This window comes from Microtus pennsylvanicus, chromosome 22, assembly GCF_037038515.1.
Source record: "Microtus pennsylvanicus isolate mMicPen1 chromosome 22, mMicPen1.hap1, whole genome shotgun sequence".
Lineage (NCBI taxonomy): Eukaryota > Metazoa > Chordata > Mammalia > Rodentia > Cricetidae > Microtus > Microtus pennsylvanicus.
In genome coordinates this window covers 19,362,557-19,382,797 of record NC_134600.1, presented here as the reverse complement: position 1 = coordinate 19,382,797, position 20,241 = coordinate 19,362,557, and the positions used below count along the sequence as shown (strand labels likewise).

Here is a 20,241-nt window from a genome sequence, read left to right as displayed (position 1 = left end):
CATAGGAGGAAAACCACTGATGCACATCATAATCAAAATTCTGCAGCCAGTGATAAAGAGAATATCACAGAAGCAAGCAAAGAAAAACTGTACTGCAGACCCAGGGACAAAAATCACAGTGACAATAGTTATTGTTACAGTACAGATCTGCAGCACCAGGAACTAAGTTCTCTCTTTCTCTCTCTCTCTCTCTCTCTCTCTGTGTCTCTCTCTTCCTCCCTCCATTTAATAGATGGTGGGATTCCAAGCCCCTTTGTGATACTGACAGTCTTGTCAGGGATGGGACATGGGAAAGAATTCATTGACATTTTATTGATTCAAATGAGGAGAGTGCAGCTATTACATTTCTGAAATAATTTAATTGTTACATAAATGCAGGTAACTATGAAAACCGTAGATCGCCTCATGGATGGTGGCTATTTCCTTAAGAAGTCAGGATGTCTTTATTCCATAGTGACCCCAATTGATTTTGATATTTCATTCATCTATCCACAGAAGACTGGTTTAAAGTGTTTTTACAAAAACACAGAGAAACACCCTGTCACTAAAAGAACCTAAATGATTGTTAGCAGCCGAAATAACTACAGCGTTTTGGGAACAAAGGCTACCTTCTGTGGCAGGCTGTCAGAAACTGGTTTTGACCAATTTAATATTTGAGGGTCTAAATATCAATAATCTAGCAATTTATATCAAGTAATTGTGTTTCCGTGGGATGAAAACTCATAAACTTCTCAAGCCATTTCCCTCTCACATGGCATTGTTAAGACCAAAATGTGCCACCAGGAAAGAGGAGGGAATCTGCGACACCTCCCTAAGCGAGCGTTTACATCACTGTGGAAGGGCTGATTCTTAGTTGCATCTCAGGGCATCTCTGCGGCTGCTAACATCAAGCTCTGCAGCTCTCAGCAGTGCTCTCTTCATGGGAAATTAACTTAGGAAGCTGCTCTTGGATTCACTCATTTCCAACAAACCAACTCAAGAAAAATATCTACATTTCTAGGACTTTTGCCAGAGTTTTAAGTTTAAAGTTAAAATGTGCAAAGACTTGTTTTATCCTGTAAGACTTCCTGTCTGAGTTGGAGCATCACAATATGGCACACGTTCTAGAAACGTTTCCCCGGGACCAGTGTCAGTGCTTTGTGTACAGTGTGGTTACCCTGTGTAACATTCTAAGGTTTCCCCGGGAGCAGCGTCAGTGCTTTGTGTTCAGTGTGGTTACCCTATGTAACATTCTAAGGTTTCCCCGGGAGCAGCGTCAGTGCTTTATGTTCAGTGTGGTTACCCTGTGTAACATTCTAAGGTTTCCCCGGGACCAGCGTCAGTGCTTTATGTTCAGTGTGGTTACCCTGTGTAACATTCTAAGGTTTCCCCGGCAGCAGCGTCAGTGCTTCTTTGTGTTCAGTATGGTTACCATGTGTAACACATTCTAAGCAACAAGAGCTGTTCTCAACAGCTCTTCTGATTTCTTAGGCAAACTGCTACTTTCATTACTTCTCAGTTTTTTCATTTATCTTTAATCTGGCTATTCCTAATGCACTGGGATAATTTTTAAAATCTTGATGTCTGGTCCATGTAGCTGCAAAACCTCCATCCGCTCCTGTGACCCAAGTCCTCCCTGACCCCTGGCTCCTCGTGCCATTGTTACTGCCTCTCAACTGGACTAGTTCTTCAAAGTACCGACTGGAAACTGTCAATCTAGAATTCTATAGTCAGTGAAGACCTGGACAAGAAGGAAGGTGAAACAAAGACCTTTGCACACAGAACAAAGGGGAAACAATTGCTCAGCAGAAAATCTGCACTAATAGAAAGGTTCATTAGAAAGAAAGGCTGATAACCCAAGTAAGATCGGCATATGCTTTTCCACACACTGAAGAACTCAACGGTGTTAAATATCATCTGAGTTTCAGCATCTTTGTAGAAATTGATAAGTTGATTTAAATTGACAAGAAAAGATGAAGAATTAGAATAGTTAAATAGCTCTGGGAACAATGATACAAGATGATAGAGCTCAGACTCCCTGACTTATACCATAAGTCAGACTTATGAACAAAGGAAGACCATAAAAGCAACAGTAGCCATTGTAGAGAAAACAAAACTGGCTGGTGGGGATTCCAGAAGCAGATGCACGGGAGTGAAATCAGTGGAACTTGACTGTGGTGCCGAGGCAAATTCCATGGGTAAAGGTTCTATTTCAACAGACAGTTCCAAGACGCTGACAGCCACGTGCAAGTCCCAATAATGGCGGGTCCTCCGTACAGTCTAGAAACAGTAACCTGAAATAGGTCACTTGTTGAAACAGAAGAGCAAATGCCCTAACATTTTTAGGGGAAGAAAAGAAAGGCGAAACCCTCAGACCTAACAACAATGAATGTCAACTGACACAGCAGTGAGACGTGAAAGGATGTTTGGTATCAGGAGAATACACGTCAAAGACAGAGCCATCACAACAAGAATGCTAGAAAGGCTAACTTAGAAAGACTGCTCGTCCCAAGGACTAGGGACCAGTGGTCTCTCTAGGAATTCTCCCATGGTGCTGATGGGAGTGTAAAGTGGATCAATCATCTCGGTAAAAACAGCAACTCCTATGAAAATGAAACTCACACCTAGCAGAGAGTCATCTCTTCCACTCTCGAGGGTGTGCCCTAGAGACGTGAATGCACACATCTACGCAAGCACATCTGGCTTACAGAAACTTTAACAGGACATGGATGAATTGTTATTAAATTATAGGTGCACCCACACAGACAATAAATCACAAAGTAAGTATGCTAACAAAAGGAAACATACAAAATGAGTATGGCCCTATCTATGTAAAATGTGGACAATACAAACTGTAATGTACGAAAGCAGGCCAGAGATGACCTGGAGACGGGGGAGGGTCTTAGAAGTCGTGGGCATGTTTGCTGCTTTGGTCGCAGCAATGATATCACTCGTGCATACACATAAAGCTTAGCAACGTGTACGTTAGCACATGCGCAGTTCATCATATGACAATTACACTACAGTATGTCTTTTTAAATGAAATGTGTCTCTTTGGGGCCTGGAGGAAGTGTGTTCTTGGCCTGCACAAGGCCCTGGGCTCAATCCCCAGTCCCGCCACCCCACACACTATTCTTTGATATGTTATTTCAGCTACCATCTCTTTCCAAAGCTTCACAAACAATTATGTATATTTACAAGCAAAGCTAAATTGCACAGCACATCAGTCGTGGCATCTGGAGAGGCCAGAGTTTGTACCTGTAGGTTCCTCTTCTGTGACAATGATCTGTCCAGTCCAGGGCGCTGAAGGACGACCTAAGGAGCATAAAAGTCGCACATTTCCGAATATGCTTCTGACTCTTCGACAAACCAATAAATTGGCTGCGTTAGTCAGATAGGTTCTAGTTCTCTTACATGTCTTCCTATGCACCTTTGCCAACCTGTAGAAGGTACCATGGGAACCCAGCCCTTCCCAGAACCTAAAGTCTCCCTGGACTGAGCTGAATTTCCTGAGTTCTACTTATCAGTACATAGCCCCCTCCCCCACACCACAGGCTTCCCGTGCCTTCTTCAGAGACAACACATTTGGGAGAAACACACCGAGGACAGTCATAACACAGCAGTTCTCTGTCTGGTATCATGAAGGTCAGGAGAGACGTGAGGCAGATTAGGCATGAGAGCTGAACGTGGGCAAAGCGTTCCCATTATGCTTTGAAAAGCGCTGTCTATGGGACGTGAGTAAGGAAGACGGGAGAGAGAGGTATAATGTACAGAACTCCGTCCCATGGCCCTGACAGCGTGGAAAAGAGGACGGTGCGGGGAACGATGGCTCTGCAGGTAAAGGTGCCTGCTGCCAAGACTGATGACATCGGGAGTTCCATAACCAGGACCAACACAGTAGGAGACCACCAGCTTCTAGTAACTGGTTGTCCTCCGACTTCCACACAAGCACTGCGGCATGCATGCCCTCCCCCACACCATATACCATATAAACAGAGAGATAAGGTATGATTGATAGATAGATGATAGATAGATAGATAGATAGATAGATAGATAGATAGATAGATGATAGATAGATAGATAGATAGATAGGTAGATAGATAGGAGGATAGATAGATGATACACAGACAGATGATAGATGGATAGATAGATAGATAGATAGATAGATAGATAGATAGATAGATAGATAGATATAGATAGACAGGTAGATAGATCATAGACAGACGATGATAGACGGATAGATAGATAGATAGACAGATGATAGATAGATAGACAGATGATAGATAGATAGATAGATAGATAGATAGATAGACAGGTAGATAGATCATAAACAGACAGATGATGGATAGATAGATAGATAGATCACAGACAGATGATAGATAGATAGATAGATAGATAGATAGATAGATAGATAGATATAGATAGATAGACAGGTAGATAGATCATAGACAGACGATGATAGATGGATAGATAGATAGATAGACAGATGATAGATTGATAGATAGATAGATAGACAGATGATAGATAGATAGATAGATAGACAGGTAGATAGATCATAAACAGACAGATGATGGATAGATAGATAGATAGATCACAGACAGACAGATGATAGATAGATAGATAGATAGATAGATAGATAGATAGATAGATAGATAGATAGATAGATAGACAGGTAGATAGATCATAGACAGACGATGATAGATGGATAGATAGATAGATAGACAGATGATAGATAGATAGATAGATAGACAGATGATAGATAGATAGATAGATAGATAGATAGATAGATAGATAGATAGATAGATAGACAGGTAGATAGATCATAAACAGACAGATGATGGATAGATAGATAGACAGATAGATCACAGACAGACAGATGATAGATAGATAGATAGATAGATAGATAGATAGATAGATAGATAGATAGATAGATAGATAGATGATAGACAGTTTAGGAAAGAAAGGAGTGGAAGAAAGTGTGAGATGGAATTGACTAATTTAACAGGGAAAAGAGACTGAATGCAATGCAAATTTCTTGGAATTTTGTGGTGACACTAAAAGTAACTGAGGTAAAGAATAAAACTGTAAATGAAGAGCGGACCTGTTGCAGGAGATAGCTTTATCTCCTCCTCCCTAGGTATCTGACAGCGTCCGGAAACTCTAGATTAAAACTGGCAAATACTACCACTGGCATGTCCGTGAGTGTCCTCCGTGCGTCTGCCCTCGGCTAACAGCTGCTGGCCCGTGAGTGTCCTCCGTGCGTCTGCCCTCGGCTAACAGCTGCTGGCCCGTGAGTGTCCTCCGCGCGTCTGCCCTCAGCTAACAGCTGCTGGCCCATGAGTGTCCTCCGTGCCTCTGCCCTCGGCTAACAGCTGCTGGCCCGTGAGTGTCCTCCGTGCGTCTGCCCTCGGCTAACAGCTGCTGGCCCGTGAGTGTCCTCCCTGCGTCTGCCCTCGGCTAACAGCTGCTGGCCCGTGAGTGGCCTCCCTGCCTCTGCCCTCGGCTAACAGCTGCTGGCCCGTGAGTGTCCTCCGTGCGTCTGCCCTCGGCTAACAGCTGCTGGTCCATGAGTGTCCTCCCTGCGTCTGCCCTCGGCTAACAGCTGCTGGTCCGTGAGTGTCCTCCCTGCGTCTGCCCTCGGCTAACAGCTGCTGGTCCGTGAGTGTCCTCCGTGCGTCTGCCCTCGGCTAACAGCTGCTGGTCCGTGAGTGTCCTCCGTGCCTCTGCCCTCGGCTAACAGCTGCTGGTCCGTGAGTGTCCTCCGTGTGTCTGCCCTCGGCTAACAGCTGCTGGCCCGTGAGTGTCCTCCGTGCGTCTGCCCTCGGCTAACAGCTGCTGGCCCGTGAGTGTCCTCCGCGCGTCTGCCCTCAGCTAACAGCTGCTGGCCCGTGAGTGTCCTCCGTGCCTCTGCCCTCGGCTAACAGCTGCTGGCCCGTGAGTGTCCTCCGTGCGTCTGCCCTCGGCTAACAGCTGCTGGTCCATGAGTGTCCTCCCTGCGTCTGCCCTCGGCTAACAGCTGCTGGTCCGTGAGTGTCCTCCGTGCGTCTGCCCTCGGCTAACAGCTGCTGGTCCGTGAGTGTCCTCCGTGCGTCTGCCCTCGGCTAACAGCTGCTGGCCCGTGAGTGTCCTCCCTGCGTCTGCCCTCGGCTAACAGCTGCTGGTCCGTGAGTGTCCTCCCTGCGTCTGCCCTCGGCTAACAGCTGCTGGCCCGTGAGTGTCCTCCGTGCCTCTGCCCTCGGCTAACAGCTGCTGGTCCGTGAGTGTCCTCCGCGCGTCTGCCCTCGGCTAACAGCTGCTGGCCCGTGTCCCCCATGCGTCTGCCCTCGGCTAACAGCTGCTGGTCCATGAGTGTCCTCCGTGTGTCTGCCCTCAGCTAACAGCTGCTGGCCCGTGAGTGTCCTCCGTGCCTCTGCCCTCGGCTAACAGCTGCTGGCCCGTGAGTGTCCTCCGTGTGTCTGCCCTCGGCTAACAGCTGCTGGACCGTGAGTGTCCTCCGTGTGTCTGCCCTCGGCTAACAGCTGCTGGCCCGTGAGTGTCCTCCGTGCGTCTGCCCTCGGCTAACAGCTGCTGGTCCGTGAGTGTCCTCCGTGTGTCTGCCCTCGGCTAACAGCTGCTGGCCCGTGAGTGTCCTCCGTGCGTCTGCCCTCGGCTAACAGCTGCTGGCCCGTGAGTGTCCTCCGTGCGTCTGCCCTCGGCTAACAGCTGCTGGTCCGTGAGTGTCCTCCGTGCGTCTGCCCTCGGCTAACAGCTGCTGGTCCATGAGTGCCCTCTGTGCGTCTGCCCTCGGCTAACAGCTGCTGGCTAATGTACGACAAGGACTACTGGGACAGAATGAGATGCTAGGATCTAAAGATTCTTAGGATGTCATTTTATGGTCCCTTGTTTGGGGATGCCATACAGGTTCCTACTGAAGGCATAATTTACGTACCTGACTTCGATATTCAGGCTCAAAAGATAAATATATGAAATGATTGTTTTTAAGATCTTTTAGATTATATTTTAATTGTGTGTGCACGCGCGCATGTGCGCACTTGCACAAGTCTGTGTATGTGTCTGTATGGGGCCATGTGAGTGCATGTAAGCCACAGGGTACATATGCAGGTCAAAGGACAATCACAGGAGCTAGCACCCTCCTTCCACCACGTGGGCCCCAGGCACTGAACTCAGATAGTCAGGCTTGGCAGCCTTTACCTGCTGGGCCATCTTGACAGCTCAAGATTATTTTATATTACCTAAAGGGAAACCCAAATTTGGGTCAGATGTAAATTTGTTTTTTAATCAACATGGAGAAGCCCACAGGATTGGATAGTAATACTTGGACAAAGACTTCAAGGTAAAGAAATTCACTTTGGCTGGGTACTGCAGAGGCAGGTGGATCTCTGTGAGTTTGAGGCCTACAGAGTGAGTTCCAGGACAGGCTCCAAAGCTACACTGAGAAACCCTGTATCGAAAAACCAAAAAAGAAAAAGAAGAAGAAGAAGAAAAAGAAGAAGAAGAAGAAAAAGAAAAAGTAGAAGAAGAAGAAGAGAAAGAAAAAAGAATAAAAGAAAGAAAGAAAGAAAATCACTTTGAACCATAAATCCAAGTATGTTTGGAATACACTAATAATGTGAATAAAAATGAACTTTGGGCTTTTGTTCCCATATTTTATTCCAGGCCTACAGTTTAGAACACAAATTATCAAGATACATTTTTCTGAGTAATTTTATAAAGATAAAATAAAATAGGTTTTTAAAAAGCTCAGAAAATGAATCAAAAGCAAATATTTTTTATGTTCTTGGACTCACCCGAACCACAGGAGTTTCAGATCACCAATAGATGTTTTACTCTTGCCGCCCTCTAGTGGACGGAAGAGGAATTACTTGCAGTGACACCGCAGTATTTTTTTTAAAGGTGCGAGGAAGATGCAGAGAAATGAAGAGGGCTTACTTTTAAGTCTAGCTTTCTCAGCTGCATCCAGAGCAGCCACGGGCTCAGAAACTCGAGATGGCAGGCCTATTCCAGTTTTATTCACAGCTCGGACGCGGAATATGTAGGAACGACCCTCTATCAGGCCGGTGACTGGAAAGCGAGCGAACTTCACAGGTGTGTCATTACACTGAGACCAGCTGTCTGTGCCCACCTCGCACCTGAGGAAAGAGGGGTCAGCAGGTTACGCCGAGTATGGCTAAGAGCAAAGGTCCAAGGCACACATTCCCCTGTCACCTTGGATCGTCTCTGTGTCAAAACCTGCAACACCTGCATGGCTTATTGGGGCTAGACTTCAGACACTCACGGCAATCCCACCCACATTCAATGTGTCCTTCAAGCTGTTCCTTCGAACATTTCAAGCATGTGTGTGTGTGTGTGTGTGTGTGTGTGTGGGGAGAGAGAGAGAGAGAGAGAGAGAGAGAGAGAGAGAGAGAGAGAGAGAGGGAGAGAATATGAATGTAGGTATAGGCATCTACCTTTACTAAGGCATCTTACCAGTCAGCAATTTATCTTTTTTAGCCTGAAGAATGAAGCCTCAGACCTTTCCCGAATGAGCAGCTGGGGGGAGGGCCTTGTGTGTTGTGAAGAGGAGTTAGAGTGGGGTAAGGAAAACATGTGCGTATCCAGAATCTTTTTGTTGTATTTTTAATGTATGGGTGTTTTGGCCGCATGGATGTCTGTTCACCTCTTGTGTGCCTGGTCTGCCAAGGACACAAGATATTTTAGATCCCTTGTAACTGGAGTTGCAGACAGTTGTGAGCTGCCACGTGGGTGCTGGGACTTGAACCCGGGTCCTCTGGAAGAGCAGCCAGTGCTTTAACCACAGAGTCACCTCTCCAGAATCTTTATAGAGAGTTTTAGGGAGAGCCCTCACTCATCTCCTGCTGACACTTTTAATTTCACGGTTAGTGATATTTTGTCTTCTTTAGGCATTTTCATTTAAAAGCAGAATTATGGTAGGACAAGTTGGAACCTAAAAAGATAGCCGTGCATCTGGGAATGGTGGGGCACATCTGCAAGTCTGGCATTTGGGAACTCAGGTGGAAGGACCTTGAGGCCAGTCAAAACAGCCAAACAGAACAGAACAGGAAACTGTACTGCAGTTTGGGAAACAGTGTGCTGTTTTCTTCCTTGACGATCACTGTTCTGTGTGGGTACAAGGGTCGGAAGGTTGCTGTAATCTATTTGCTTCTTTTCTTTCTTCATCTTCTGTTCTCCCTCCAAGGTCTTGCTATGTAACCTGAGCTGGTTTTTGAACTCATGACCCTCATACCTCTACCTCCTAAGTGCTGGGCCTGCATGCCATGTCCAGTCACGCTTGTCCCTTTAACGATGAGGCCGAAGATTCCCATGGGAAATGAAGTGGTTGGACACTTACTTCTAGTTGCCTACTAATGAAGCAACTTGGTTTCCAATAACAGAGGCAGGGGGCTGCTCAGGAGACAATATGAGGCTACCAATCCAATCAGCTCAACATTAGCAACTCGGTGTTTGAGTAAATTGTGCAGCCTTATGACAACACGATCCCTTGTTTTTCACAATTAGTACACAAGGCTTTTAGTTTGCAATACATCCCCTATATGATACTATGTTTAAAATGTATAACTTTCGAATAGTTCTCCTGGGAGGACACTTCCAGGAGCAATCAGTATAAAACACGGGGTGTGGGGGGGGGTCTTCCCTTCCTCACTATCGTTTTACATTCTCTGATAGGGATAACATGGATCGTTTTCTTCAACATTACGTAAAGTCTTATCAAGCTCATGCCTTCCGTTCACTTTCCCACACCTCTGCTTTGTAGAGAGTCTAGAGTTGCTCGCGGGGTGGCGCAAAGCTGAGGAGTGCAGCAGTTTTCCTAGACCTATCTCCCAAGCTTCCGTCTGCCATGGTGGCATTAGAGCATGCCTCTTAACCTTCATTTGTGCAGGGGAAAAGGTGAAGGGCATCTTTTCTAGAAGCTTCTATAACATGTTGAAGCAGAGAGAGCACTGATCTACAGTTGAGCTGATAGCGGAATTCTGGCGCTGGGTTTCCTACCCATGTGACCTTAAGCAACATCATGTTTCCTTGTGGCGTGTGGCTTTGGCCGGCCCTCTATTTCTTACTTGTAATAAGGGCAAGACCTGTCTGGGATGGCTATGGGTTAGTGATAGCAAGACCTGTCTGGATGGCTATGGGTTAGTGATAGCAAGGCCTCTCTGGATGGCTATGGGTTAGTGATAGCAAGGCCTCTCTGGATGGCTATGGGTTAGTGATAGCAAGGCCTCTCTGGGATGATTATGGGTTAGTGATAACAAGGCCTGCTTGGGATGGCTATGGGTTAGTGATAGCAAGGCCTCTCTGGATGGCTATGGGTTAGTGATAGCAAGGCCTCTCTGGATGGCTATGGGTTAGTGATAACAAGGCCTGCTTGGGGTGGCTATGGGTTAGTGATAACAAGACCTGTCTGGGATGGCTATGGGTTAGTGATAACAAGACCTGTCTGGGATGGCTATGGGTTAGTGATAACAAGGCCTGCTTGGGATGGCTATGGGTTAGTGATAATAAGGCCTGCTTGGGATGGCTATGGGTTAGTGATAACAAGGCCTGCTTGGGATGGCTATGGGTTAGTGATAGCAAGACCTGTCTGGATGGCTATGGGTTAGTGATAACAAGACCTGTCTGGATGGCTATGGGTTAGTGATAGCAAGACCTGCTTTGGATGGCTATGGGTTAGTGATAGCAAGACCTGTCTGGATGGCTATGGGTTAGTGATAACAAGGCCTGTCTGGATGGCTATGGGTTAGTGATAATAAGGCCTGCTTGGGATGGCTATGGGTTAGTGATAACAAGGCCTGCTTGGGATGGCTATGGGTTAGTGATAGCAAGACCTGTCTGGGATGGCTATGGGTTAGTGATAGCAAGGCCTGTCTGGGATGGCTATGGGTTAATGATAGCAAGATCTGTCTGGGATGGCTATGGGTTAGTGATAACAAGGCCTGTCTGGGATGGCTATGGGTTAATGATAGCAAGACCTGTCTGGGATGGCTATGGGTTAGTGATAGCAAGATCTGTCTGGGATGGCTATGGGTTAGTGATAACAAGGCCTGTCTGGGATGGCTATGGGTTAGTGATAACAAGGCCTGTCTGGGATGGCTATGGGTTAGTAATAAACACATGCAGTGTTTAGAGCAGTATCAGAGCAGACAGTAAATATTGAACAATGTGCACTGATTGTCTCCAATCTTCCATAAAATTTGCAGACCCCTCGGCTATTTGTCGAAGACAACAAAGCAGAATTGACAGTAAGAAAAGAACTTATGCAAACCTCCAAATTCATCAGAAGTAGGTGGAGCCTCCATCCCACTTCATGTCTACGGATAAACAAGCATCTCTCTGGAAGGCACTGAGCACAGCGCGCACACTTTACTTACTGTTACAAACAGAAAGTTTAATACACTGACATAGATCATCTGTCTCTAATTGTTTCCACAGACAAAAGCAGAAGGAATTGGGGTAACTATCAGAAGAGAAACTAAGTCAGAGACTCACATACTAGGGCCAATAATCTAAATTTGTTGCTTGTATTACCCAAATCTAGTGGATATGAATGTATAAAATCCTAAGTACTGAAGACTGTAATCAACCAGGACTCATACGTAACAGTGTAGCCTAACGCTATGAATTTTTGCTATTATTTCTTATATAATACGGATAACTTGAAACCACATTGTATGGTACAAGGAATTCATTTGTGCTCCTAAAGGCAGTAATAACTGCCATACTAGGAACGTGGATGCTAAGAATATTGAATGTCAGTTATGTCATTTCTGCATTGGCCTCTGTTGTTAGGTTTACAACGTCATTACATTCTTGCCAAGTTAGTGACATGAGCTGGTTGCCCAATTCAAAGAGTTTATGTAAATAAGTAGGTGCTAATATGTATGTATGTTTATATATGTATTAAACATATATGGAGAAAGAAAGGGAGAGGAGGCAAAAACCAGAGAAGAGAAAGCTTTCACTTAGAAATAACGGGAACAATCAAGAACACATCTGTACATCCACAGACTGATATCAGGCCAAGCACTAACTTATCGATAAAGTATCCAAGGATAGGGCTCCCTCCGTCCACAGCCGGCTGCTTCCAAGAGATTATGATGTAATCTTTGTTCGCATCCAAAGGCACCACATCCAACGGTGCTGCAGGGGCTCCTTCAATCTCTGCATCAGCATCTGTGGAGACAGAGGGGGCCTGTTAATCGCTCACGCAGGCTCCGCCAGCTTGGCAGACTGAGGTCATAATGCCCACATTTCCTACAGAACATGGTAGCTACATATTTGGCTTCACAGAGCAAACGTCAAATCTTACAATTTGTTTGTCAATATAACAAGGTGTGCTTTTCCCTTTTGTGGGAAGAACACTATGTTAGAAAATAAGAAGGGCTCTGAAAAGAATCCATGGATTTTGTCTCCTTGCCCTTGCTTCCCAGAGTTGTTGTAGAATATCTTTAAAGTGCACTTGAGCGTATCTGTGAGTGTGTTTCCGAGACCATAAGATCATGACAGCTCTGGCCCCATCAGAGGTTTAGCCCAGTGCTGGTTGAACAACTGATGATTGGGGAGCAGGGGACTGCGGAAGGAGGAAACTGACTGGACGAGTCAGGTCAGTGGGACATGCATTTAAAGGGTAGCTAACACTTGCCCTGGCTCCTTTCTGCCACCACCCCCTTCTGTCAAGCTGACGTGAGTGGAGCAGGTCTGTTCCACCCAGTCTGCTACCCAAGTGTCTCACCACGGGTCCTGGAATCTGGGGCCAGCCTACCAAGGGCTGAAGCTTCTGATACTGTCAACTAAACTAAACCCTGTAACAGAGCCTGGCAGATACAGACCAAGAACAAGAGGTAAACAAACAAAAGTCAACACACAACGACTATTCCAAACTGAGGGTACTTAGGAAAAGAGCTCCGACACAACACCCACATTTGAGTTTAGTGAAAGTCTGCAACAGCACAGGAAACAGGAAATTGACTGTTTATGAGGTCAGCTCTCAGGCTGTGAGCCCTTCCCTCACTCCTGAGGCACAGCTAATTAATGGATCAGAAGGAAATGAAAGAAAATGTATCATCAGTAGCCCTTTAACTGAGAATAATTAAAGACCCCGATAACCCTGGGGGAGGGGCCCATACTGCCAGTTCTTCCGAGCATATGAACAGCATTTTCATAGGCAGAATTAGTTAGGACATCCTGGGACACACGGGAGCCACTTACCCAGGAGAAAACACTCCTGTCAACTGAACAATCTTTTCCTATGATCTATACTTCTGTAACGCTCGTGAGCTACAAAGGTATTTTATATAACAGCCGAAACATTTGCAGACTTCTGGCTTTAATGTTGATAAGTTTGTATTACATGTGAAGAGCTGAGATCACTTGGATTTTGGACATTCTTTTCCATGTCCCATAAACCATCGGGGCATGTTCTCTGGGCAAATGTCTCCTGCAGACACGTGTGCTAAAGGAAAACGACACTAATAAATCATGGCCAAGGCCGAACTTAGAATCCTGCAAGTGTTTTCCTGGGAGCGTGTCTCTCTCCTCACCAGCTTTGTGAGAGGGTAGAAACAGAAGATGCTCTTGACAAGGAAGAGCGGGACAAGAGCACAGTGATGCTGATGCTGACGCTGGTACGTGCGGGTACCAGAAGAGGCGCCTTTCTAGAGGGGCAGCTGGCAACAGATGCATCCTGTGCTAAAGACCGATGAGTCCACGCACTGATGGAGAGATTCCCATGTTGACAGAGTGGGGTCTAGTTAGCTCAACAGTCACTGGATTTGGTGTGTGATACAAAATAGTGCACACTGTAACCGACCATGGAAGATAGGAAGTGTCCAGAGAGCCAGGGCTCGGAATTTTTGTAACACAGTTTACAAGATGCCATGCAGGGGTGGGCTTGATCATCTATTCCGTTATTTAGGCATTCATTCATTCATTCATTCATCCACTCTTGGCCACCTCTGCACCACAGCTCCATCTGCTGAGGAAACACTTCCCAGAAAATTCTGCCTCAATGATAGTGGTTGCTTCTTAATCATAGCTGATTCTCTAGCCCCAGGTGACCAGAATCTGCTGTCCCCGAAAAGCAAAGGTTTCACCTTCGTGGTCCTTAGTTCAAATACCACTAGAACAACCACTAATTTGACTGTGTCTGTGGAATTGGGGGGGGGGCCTCTGGGGATTTTTCTTCATAAACAATCAAGTCTTCCTGTATTTATTATCTTAGACTTTTACGAATCTTGGGTGTAGGTATTGTGTCAAAGTTGTTAGCCCTAAGTTCATTTAGTATTCTTCTAGGTGCTCCTCCTGGCTAGTTTTATGTCAACTTGATATAAGCTGGAGTCACTTGGGAAGAGGGACTCTCAATTGAGAAAATGCCTCCACTAGATTGGCCAGAAGGTAAGTCTGTCATGCATTCCTTTGAGTGATTGAAAGGGAGGCCTCTCCCACCGTGAGTGGGGCTATCCCTGGGCTGGTGGTTTGGGTTCTATAAGAAAGCAGTGTGTGGTGTGTTGATGAGAGAGAGAGAGAGAGAGAGAGAGAGAGCACGCAGAGCAAGCCAGTTCAAGAAGTATTCCTCTATACCTCTGCATCAGCTCCTCCCTTCATGTTCCTGCCTCGGCTTCCCTCAGCGATGGATTTATAAGTTGAAAGACAAAATAAACTCTATGTTGCTTTTGATCATGGTGTTTCACCACAGCAATAGAAACCCTACCTAAGACAGTACTAAACGCAAAAGTTAAAAGTTAAAAATAAGTATTGCTCTTGTTCTCACACCGTGGGGAGCCAAGTATGCTGGGAATGCCAGCCACACAAGTGTGGAGCGCTCTCACACATGACTGGTTCGCAGCAGCTGTTGCTGCACTGATGTGAAGACAGTGCCCACGCAGCCAGCATTTACCTCTTCCAAGCTTCTGCCTTTCTCTCTCCTAACCTTCAAATAGCTGAACTTTTTGTAGGCTGACAAATTGGGTCAATACTAGATTAGCCTGCTACTTGTCACAGTTTGGCCTCAGACATAGGCAAATAAGAACCTTTTTCCAAAACAGTATCTTGTTGTTTATATTTATTATAAAGGTAGCACAGAATTATAAAATAAATGGTAATCAAGAAGTTTAAAATCTCCTTTAACTCTGTAACTCAAAATAATGACTACTGAAATATTGGCTTAAGCCTTTTTAGATTTGTTCTATTTTTATATTTATAAACTAAAAGATTTTTTTTTGAGATGTGTTTTGACATGTAGTTTAGGCTGGCCTTGAACTCATATCGTCCTGCCTTGGTCTGCTAAGTGCTAGGATTATAGGCATGTGACAACACATCTAACAAAAACCATAATGATGATTATTATTATTTGTAGCTCAGGAACTCACTATGTAGCCCAGGCTGGCCTTGAACTCATGGTGTTCCTCCTGCTTCACCCCTCTCGTTTAAGGATTACAGTCATATTTGACCACACTTGGCTAAATATGATCATTTTTTAAGTAACCTGGGTCATGGTCTTCATGAAATCTGCTTCTTTTCCTTGATATATTTCAATAAGTATAGATATACATCATTAGTTTTCATCACTGTGGAGTATTTCATTGTTTACATGGAGCATAAACTTTATTCATATATATTTATGCCTCCTTATTAAAATATACATATGTAAAGACATTATATCTTACTGTTCTCATATTGGTGAACATCCGGATTTCTCCAGTTTTCTCTAACATTTGTCTTCACCTTTGTCCACTCTGTCCTGGGACTGGAGAAGCTGAACTACATGCTTTAAATACATAGTAGCAAAACACCCTCAGAAACTCTGAAGCAACTCAGAGTCACAGGAGAGTTGTTTTTCTTATGTGTACTGTGCTGTATGGGTATGTACACGTGTGTATGTGGGTAGGCATGCATGTATGTGTATCCATACACACACATGTATGGAGACCAGAATCCAAAGAGTGGTGTCTTAGTTGGTCTACATCCTGCTTTTTGAGACAGTGTCTCACTAAACCAGGAGTCTGTGGAGCCAGCTAGACTGGCTGGGGTCAGTCTGTCTCTAATGCTAGTCTCAGGGCTCCACCTGCCTCTGCCCCAGCCCTACGCCCTCAAAGCTTAGGTTATAGGTGTATGCGCTGTGCCTGCCTTTTACTGGGCGCTGCGGGCTTAATGTTTATTCAGCGGTCCCTGAGCTATTTCCCCAGCCCCACAAGGGAGTTTTAAAATCTTGTTATCTTTTCAGTATGGTAGATAAAGCTTCAGCTGTCTGTAATATAGAATGCTTCAGTTCCTAATAACATTTTTTCCATATACTTGCTGGCTCTTTGCAATGCTTCCTTTATGGTATTTCTATCTCGTCCTCTATAATTTTATTCTCTCTCTCTCTCTCTGTGTGTGTGTGTGTGTGTGCTTGTGCAGGGGACGGATCAAGGCGGAGCAGAGGATGTAACAGCTCTTGACACTATTTCTGACGACAGCATAGGCGGCTCTTCTCCTTGTATTGTTTTATAACACCTATAATTTTAATGACACACATATTATCTGTGTGATAAAAGCCTGTCCAAATATGCTCAGCTCCTCGATGTTTCTATAAAACATGGTGTTTTACATGCTGACCGTGCTGATATAGAAGCTACTCTGTAAACAGTGAAAAATCCAGAACCCCCAAAAGAATGCCTTTTAAGTAGCATCACACGCCACCGTGGGAAAAGTTTAAAAACACATAAAATAGCATTTGAAATGCTTTGCAGTTCTGAAAAAGGTCATATGAATGTGTCCTATGATCCAACAATTCAACACGTGGGTATATATTGAAGAGAAATGAAAAACTGTCCCATAAATATGAACATGAATATAGACAGTGCTAGCACCCTTAAACAACCAGCAGTAGAGATGGTACTGTTGCTTAGCAACTGGTGACGTACAGACAGTACTGGATACTACTCTAACAACAGAAGGAATCAGCTACTTTATGTATTATGATATGATGACATAAGGGAACCTCAAATGCTGAGTGGAGGAAGCCTGACTCACAAGAACACTGACGTCCAAAGATGCCCTGAAAGAAAATTTGTAGACATGGAAACAAATTGGGACTGCAAAAGCCATGACTGGGCATGGGAGTGGTTCAGGGAAGCTCAGAGTGACAGAAATATTAGATTATTCCTTAGAGAAGGAAGTCATGGGTGAAGACTGCTTAACTCTGGAAATGTATTTACAGGCATTCTTGTGTATAGCTACTGTGGGAGAACGTTGTGTGTTTATACCTGAGCCCTAAAATACACTGTTTCAAATAATAAAGGACAAAACTGGGTGGGAGAACGTGTGTGTTTATACCTGAGCCCTAAAATACACTGTTTCAAATAATAAAGGACGAAATCGGGTGGGAGAACGTGTGTGTTTATACCTGAGCCCTAAAATACACTGTTTCAAATAATAAAGGACGAAACCGGGTGGCACAGTGTTTGCTCTGCACACAAAGCCCAGGCCTGAGCCTCACAACAGGGCAATAGTAGCAGTAGTAGTAATATAAAAGATACACTTTCCTAAAAGTTGTCAAGTTCAGAATTGCAGAAATCTTCCTTTTTAAATTCTTTTCCAGTTATCTTACTCAACCCTTTTGTATTAACATCTGATAAATTATAACGTCTTTCCATTTCCTTACTTGGTGGGATATGAAAACTGGTGTGTGGGATGACTAAAATAGTTGGGAGAAGGACATATGTGGGATAGAATATGGGATTTACCTATACTATTCGCCATCCTAGAAAAGGGTGAGGAAGAGGGAAGACTGTGGGCTTGAGGAGATTTCTTGGATGGGTAGAGATGCTACCGCCGTCTACTGTGGTGCAAAAAATATGTGCAACACAGGTAGCCTGTGCTGGGGAACTCCTGCAGCCTTTAAGATACCTTGGGCATCATCTCATGTACGATAAATGCAGACAACAAGTGTGTGCAGGACTTTCCAGGGAATTAACAACAGAAGCTGAGAAAAAATTGACTTTGGTTGAAGAGCAATTACAGGAGGCACATGTGGATTGTGTGGATCCTAATCTTTTTTTTTTTCTTTTCGAGACGGGGGGCGGGGGGATTTGTAGATGACTCTTCTGATGGAAACATGTTTGCGCCGACTGTGGCCTCAGTGTCTTAAATGTGGTTGCGTCTTCTGCTTTTCGCCAGGTCTTACCTCGGACAAAGACATAAGCGCTGTATTGCTCATAATACTCTCCCATTCGCACACGGACTGTGTAGAGGCCTTCGTCTTCTTTGTTGAGGTGGGAGAACGTGAGTGTTGCCCGGTCTCCACTCCAATTCATGTTCACCCATTTTGATGGAGAAACAGGTGCTCCTAGAAATGTAAAAAAAACAAGCAAATTCATTGACTTTACTTCCTCGGCTCCCTTTCTTCCACTCCTCTACCCTTCCTTCCTTCCATACTGAGAGTCACTTGACTCTTAGAACTCTGTAGCTCTTTAAGCCATTCTGGCGTGTCTAATATTAGGGAAAATGCTAGACAGAAGTGAGGGGCTCCGTGACAGACACATAATTTGTAACATCTGACAAAATTAAAATTTAAAGCTCTTTGTTCAAAGAGCAGAGAAGTTCAAAGAGTTGAGGTTTGCCTCCGTGCTGGCTGGTTTATGTCAACTTGACACGGACTAGCGTCATCTGAACCTCAATGGAGAAAAATGCCTCCCTAAGTTCCAGCTGTATGGCATCTTCTTAACTAGTGATTGATGGGAGAGGGCCCATCAGTAGTGGGTGGTGCCATCCCTGGGCTGATGGTCCTGGGTTCTATAAGAAAGCTGACTGAGCAAGCCAGGGGAAGCAAGCCAGTAAGCAGCACCCCTGCATGGCCTCTGCGTCAGCTCCTGCCTCCAGGTTCCTCTCCTGTTTCTGACCCGACTGCTTAAGTGAAACTGTGATGTGGATGTGCAGGCAAAATAAACCCTTCGTCCCCACGAAGCTTCATCACAGCAATAGGAGCCCTAAGACAGCCTCTTTTCCGCTTAAAATATTCTGTTACTTCTAACAGAGGTCATACAAACTACAGAAAAATTTAGTGCCATAATTATGTGCAACAAATAAATATAAATTTTAATATTCTAGAATTGGTGAGTGTTGAGGAAGAATTTTTTTCGAACTGTACAAATTAGTTTTGTATTGTCTGAACTTAATTTCTAAATGTAAATTTATACAATTGTATTTTAATGTTTATTCTGATTTGTCCTTTAACTTTTAGAAGTCATGATTCATATACATTCTAAAATTCCTGCTTATGCATCCCATCTCTGAGTTTTCAGCTGTAAGCATGAACTAATTCTACAACTGTCCTTTTGTTAATAACTGGTCCACTCAGAAACTTTGTGGGTTTTTTTTTTGTTTTTTTGTTTTTTGTTTTTCGAGACAGGGTTTCTCTGTAGCTTTGGAGCCCTTCCTGGAACTCCCTTGGTAGACCAGGCTGGCCTCGAACTCACAGAGATCCGCCTGTCTCTGCCTCCCAAGTGCTGGGTCCACTCAGAAGCTTATATGCAAAACATGCTCTGTCTATTGAGTGCTACTATCTTTAAATTATATTTTAAGACTCAGAGCCAGAGGATCAAAACTCTGAGGAAGACTAACCTCCTCATGTAGGTTACTTGCAATGTCTACACGCTCACTGCAATGTGTGGTATTGCACTGCTAAGTTCGCTGTGTGCTGGTCAGTCCTGTCCCTGCACACAGCCCACCGAGGTGAGCTCTGTGGTAGGTGGGGAAGCCACCTCCTACTGTGTTCCCTGCAGAATCTCTTCTGTTCTCTGGGGCCACAGCCACACCACAGTTACCACTTCACTGCTGCTGCCACTGGGCCACAGCCTTGCTAATTCCAGTCTGGGCCAGGTCATGGTCCCAACCACCATGTTGGAACCTTAAGGGCCCCAGACTGCTCCAGGTGTCCACATGTACATCCGATGACCAGGCCCTTAGCTTAGTGGCCATGTTGCCCATGACCCACCACTAGCCCAAGCCTGTGATTGTCTGTATTAGCACTTTTTGACCTGTCCTCTCTGCTATGTGTGTGCTGTGTAGTCCCACAGAACTTCACATATGAAATGTAAGTTCACAGATAAAATGAGAGATGGTTCAGTGGTTAAGAACACCAGTTGCTTTGCCCGAGGACTTGAGTTCAATTTCCAGCAGTATCAGGTATACACGTCCATCTGTAACTCCAGTTCAGGGGGACCTAATGGCCTCTTCTGTCGGGGCATTCACATAATGTACAGACATATA

At 44.9% G+C, this 20,241-nt stretch overlaps 1 protein-coding gene across 1 annotated transcript in view; it reads right to left on the bottom strand.

Annotated features, from left to right (window-relative positions):
• Positions 1-20,241, bottom strand: part of Myom1 (myomesin 1) — a 126,816-nt gene that overhangs the window by 69,258 nt on the left and 37,317 nt on the right. Inside the window, exons 10-13 of the mRNA XM_075955986.1 lie at positions 18,158-18,319; positions 12,024-12,165; positions 7,909-8,108; positions 3,238-3,294 (exon numbers count right to left, since the gene is read on the bottom strand). Coding sequence (XP_075812101.1) covers positions 3,238-3,294; positions 7,909-8,108; positions 12,024-12,165; positions 18,158-18,319 — 561 coding nt within the window. The remainder of the gene's footprint in view (positions 1-3,237; positions 3,295-7,908; positions 8,109-12,023; positions 12,166-18,157; positions 18,320-20,241) is intronic.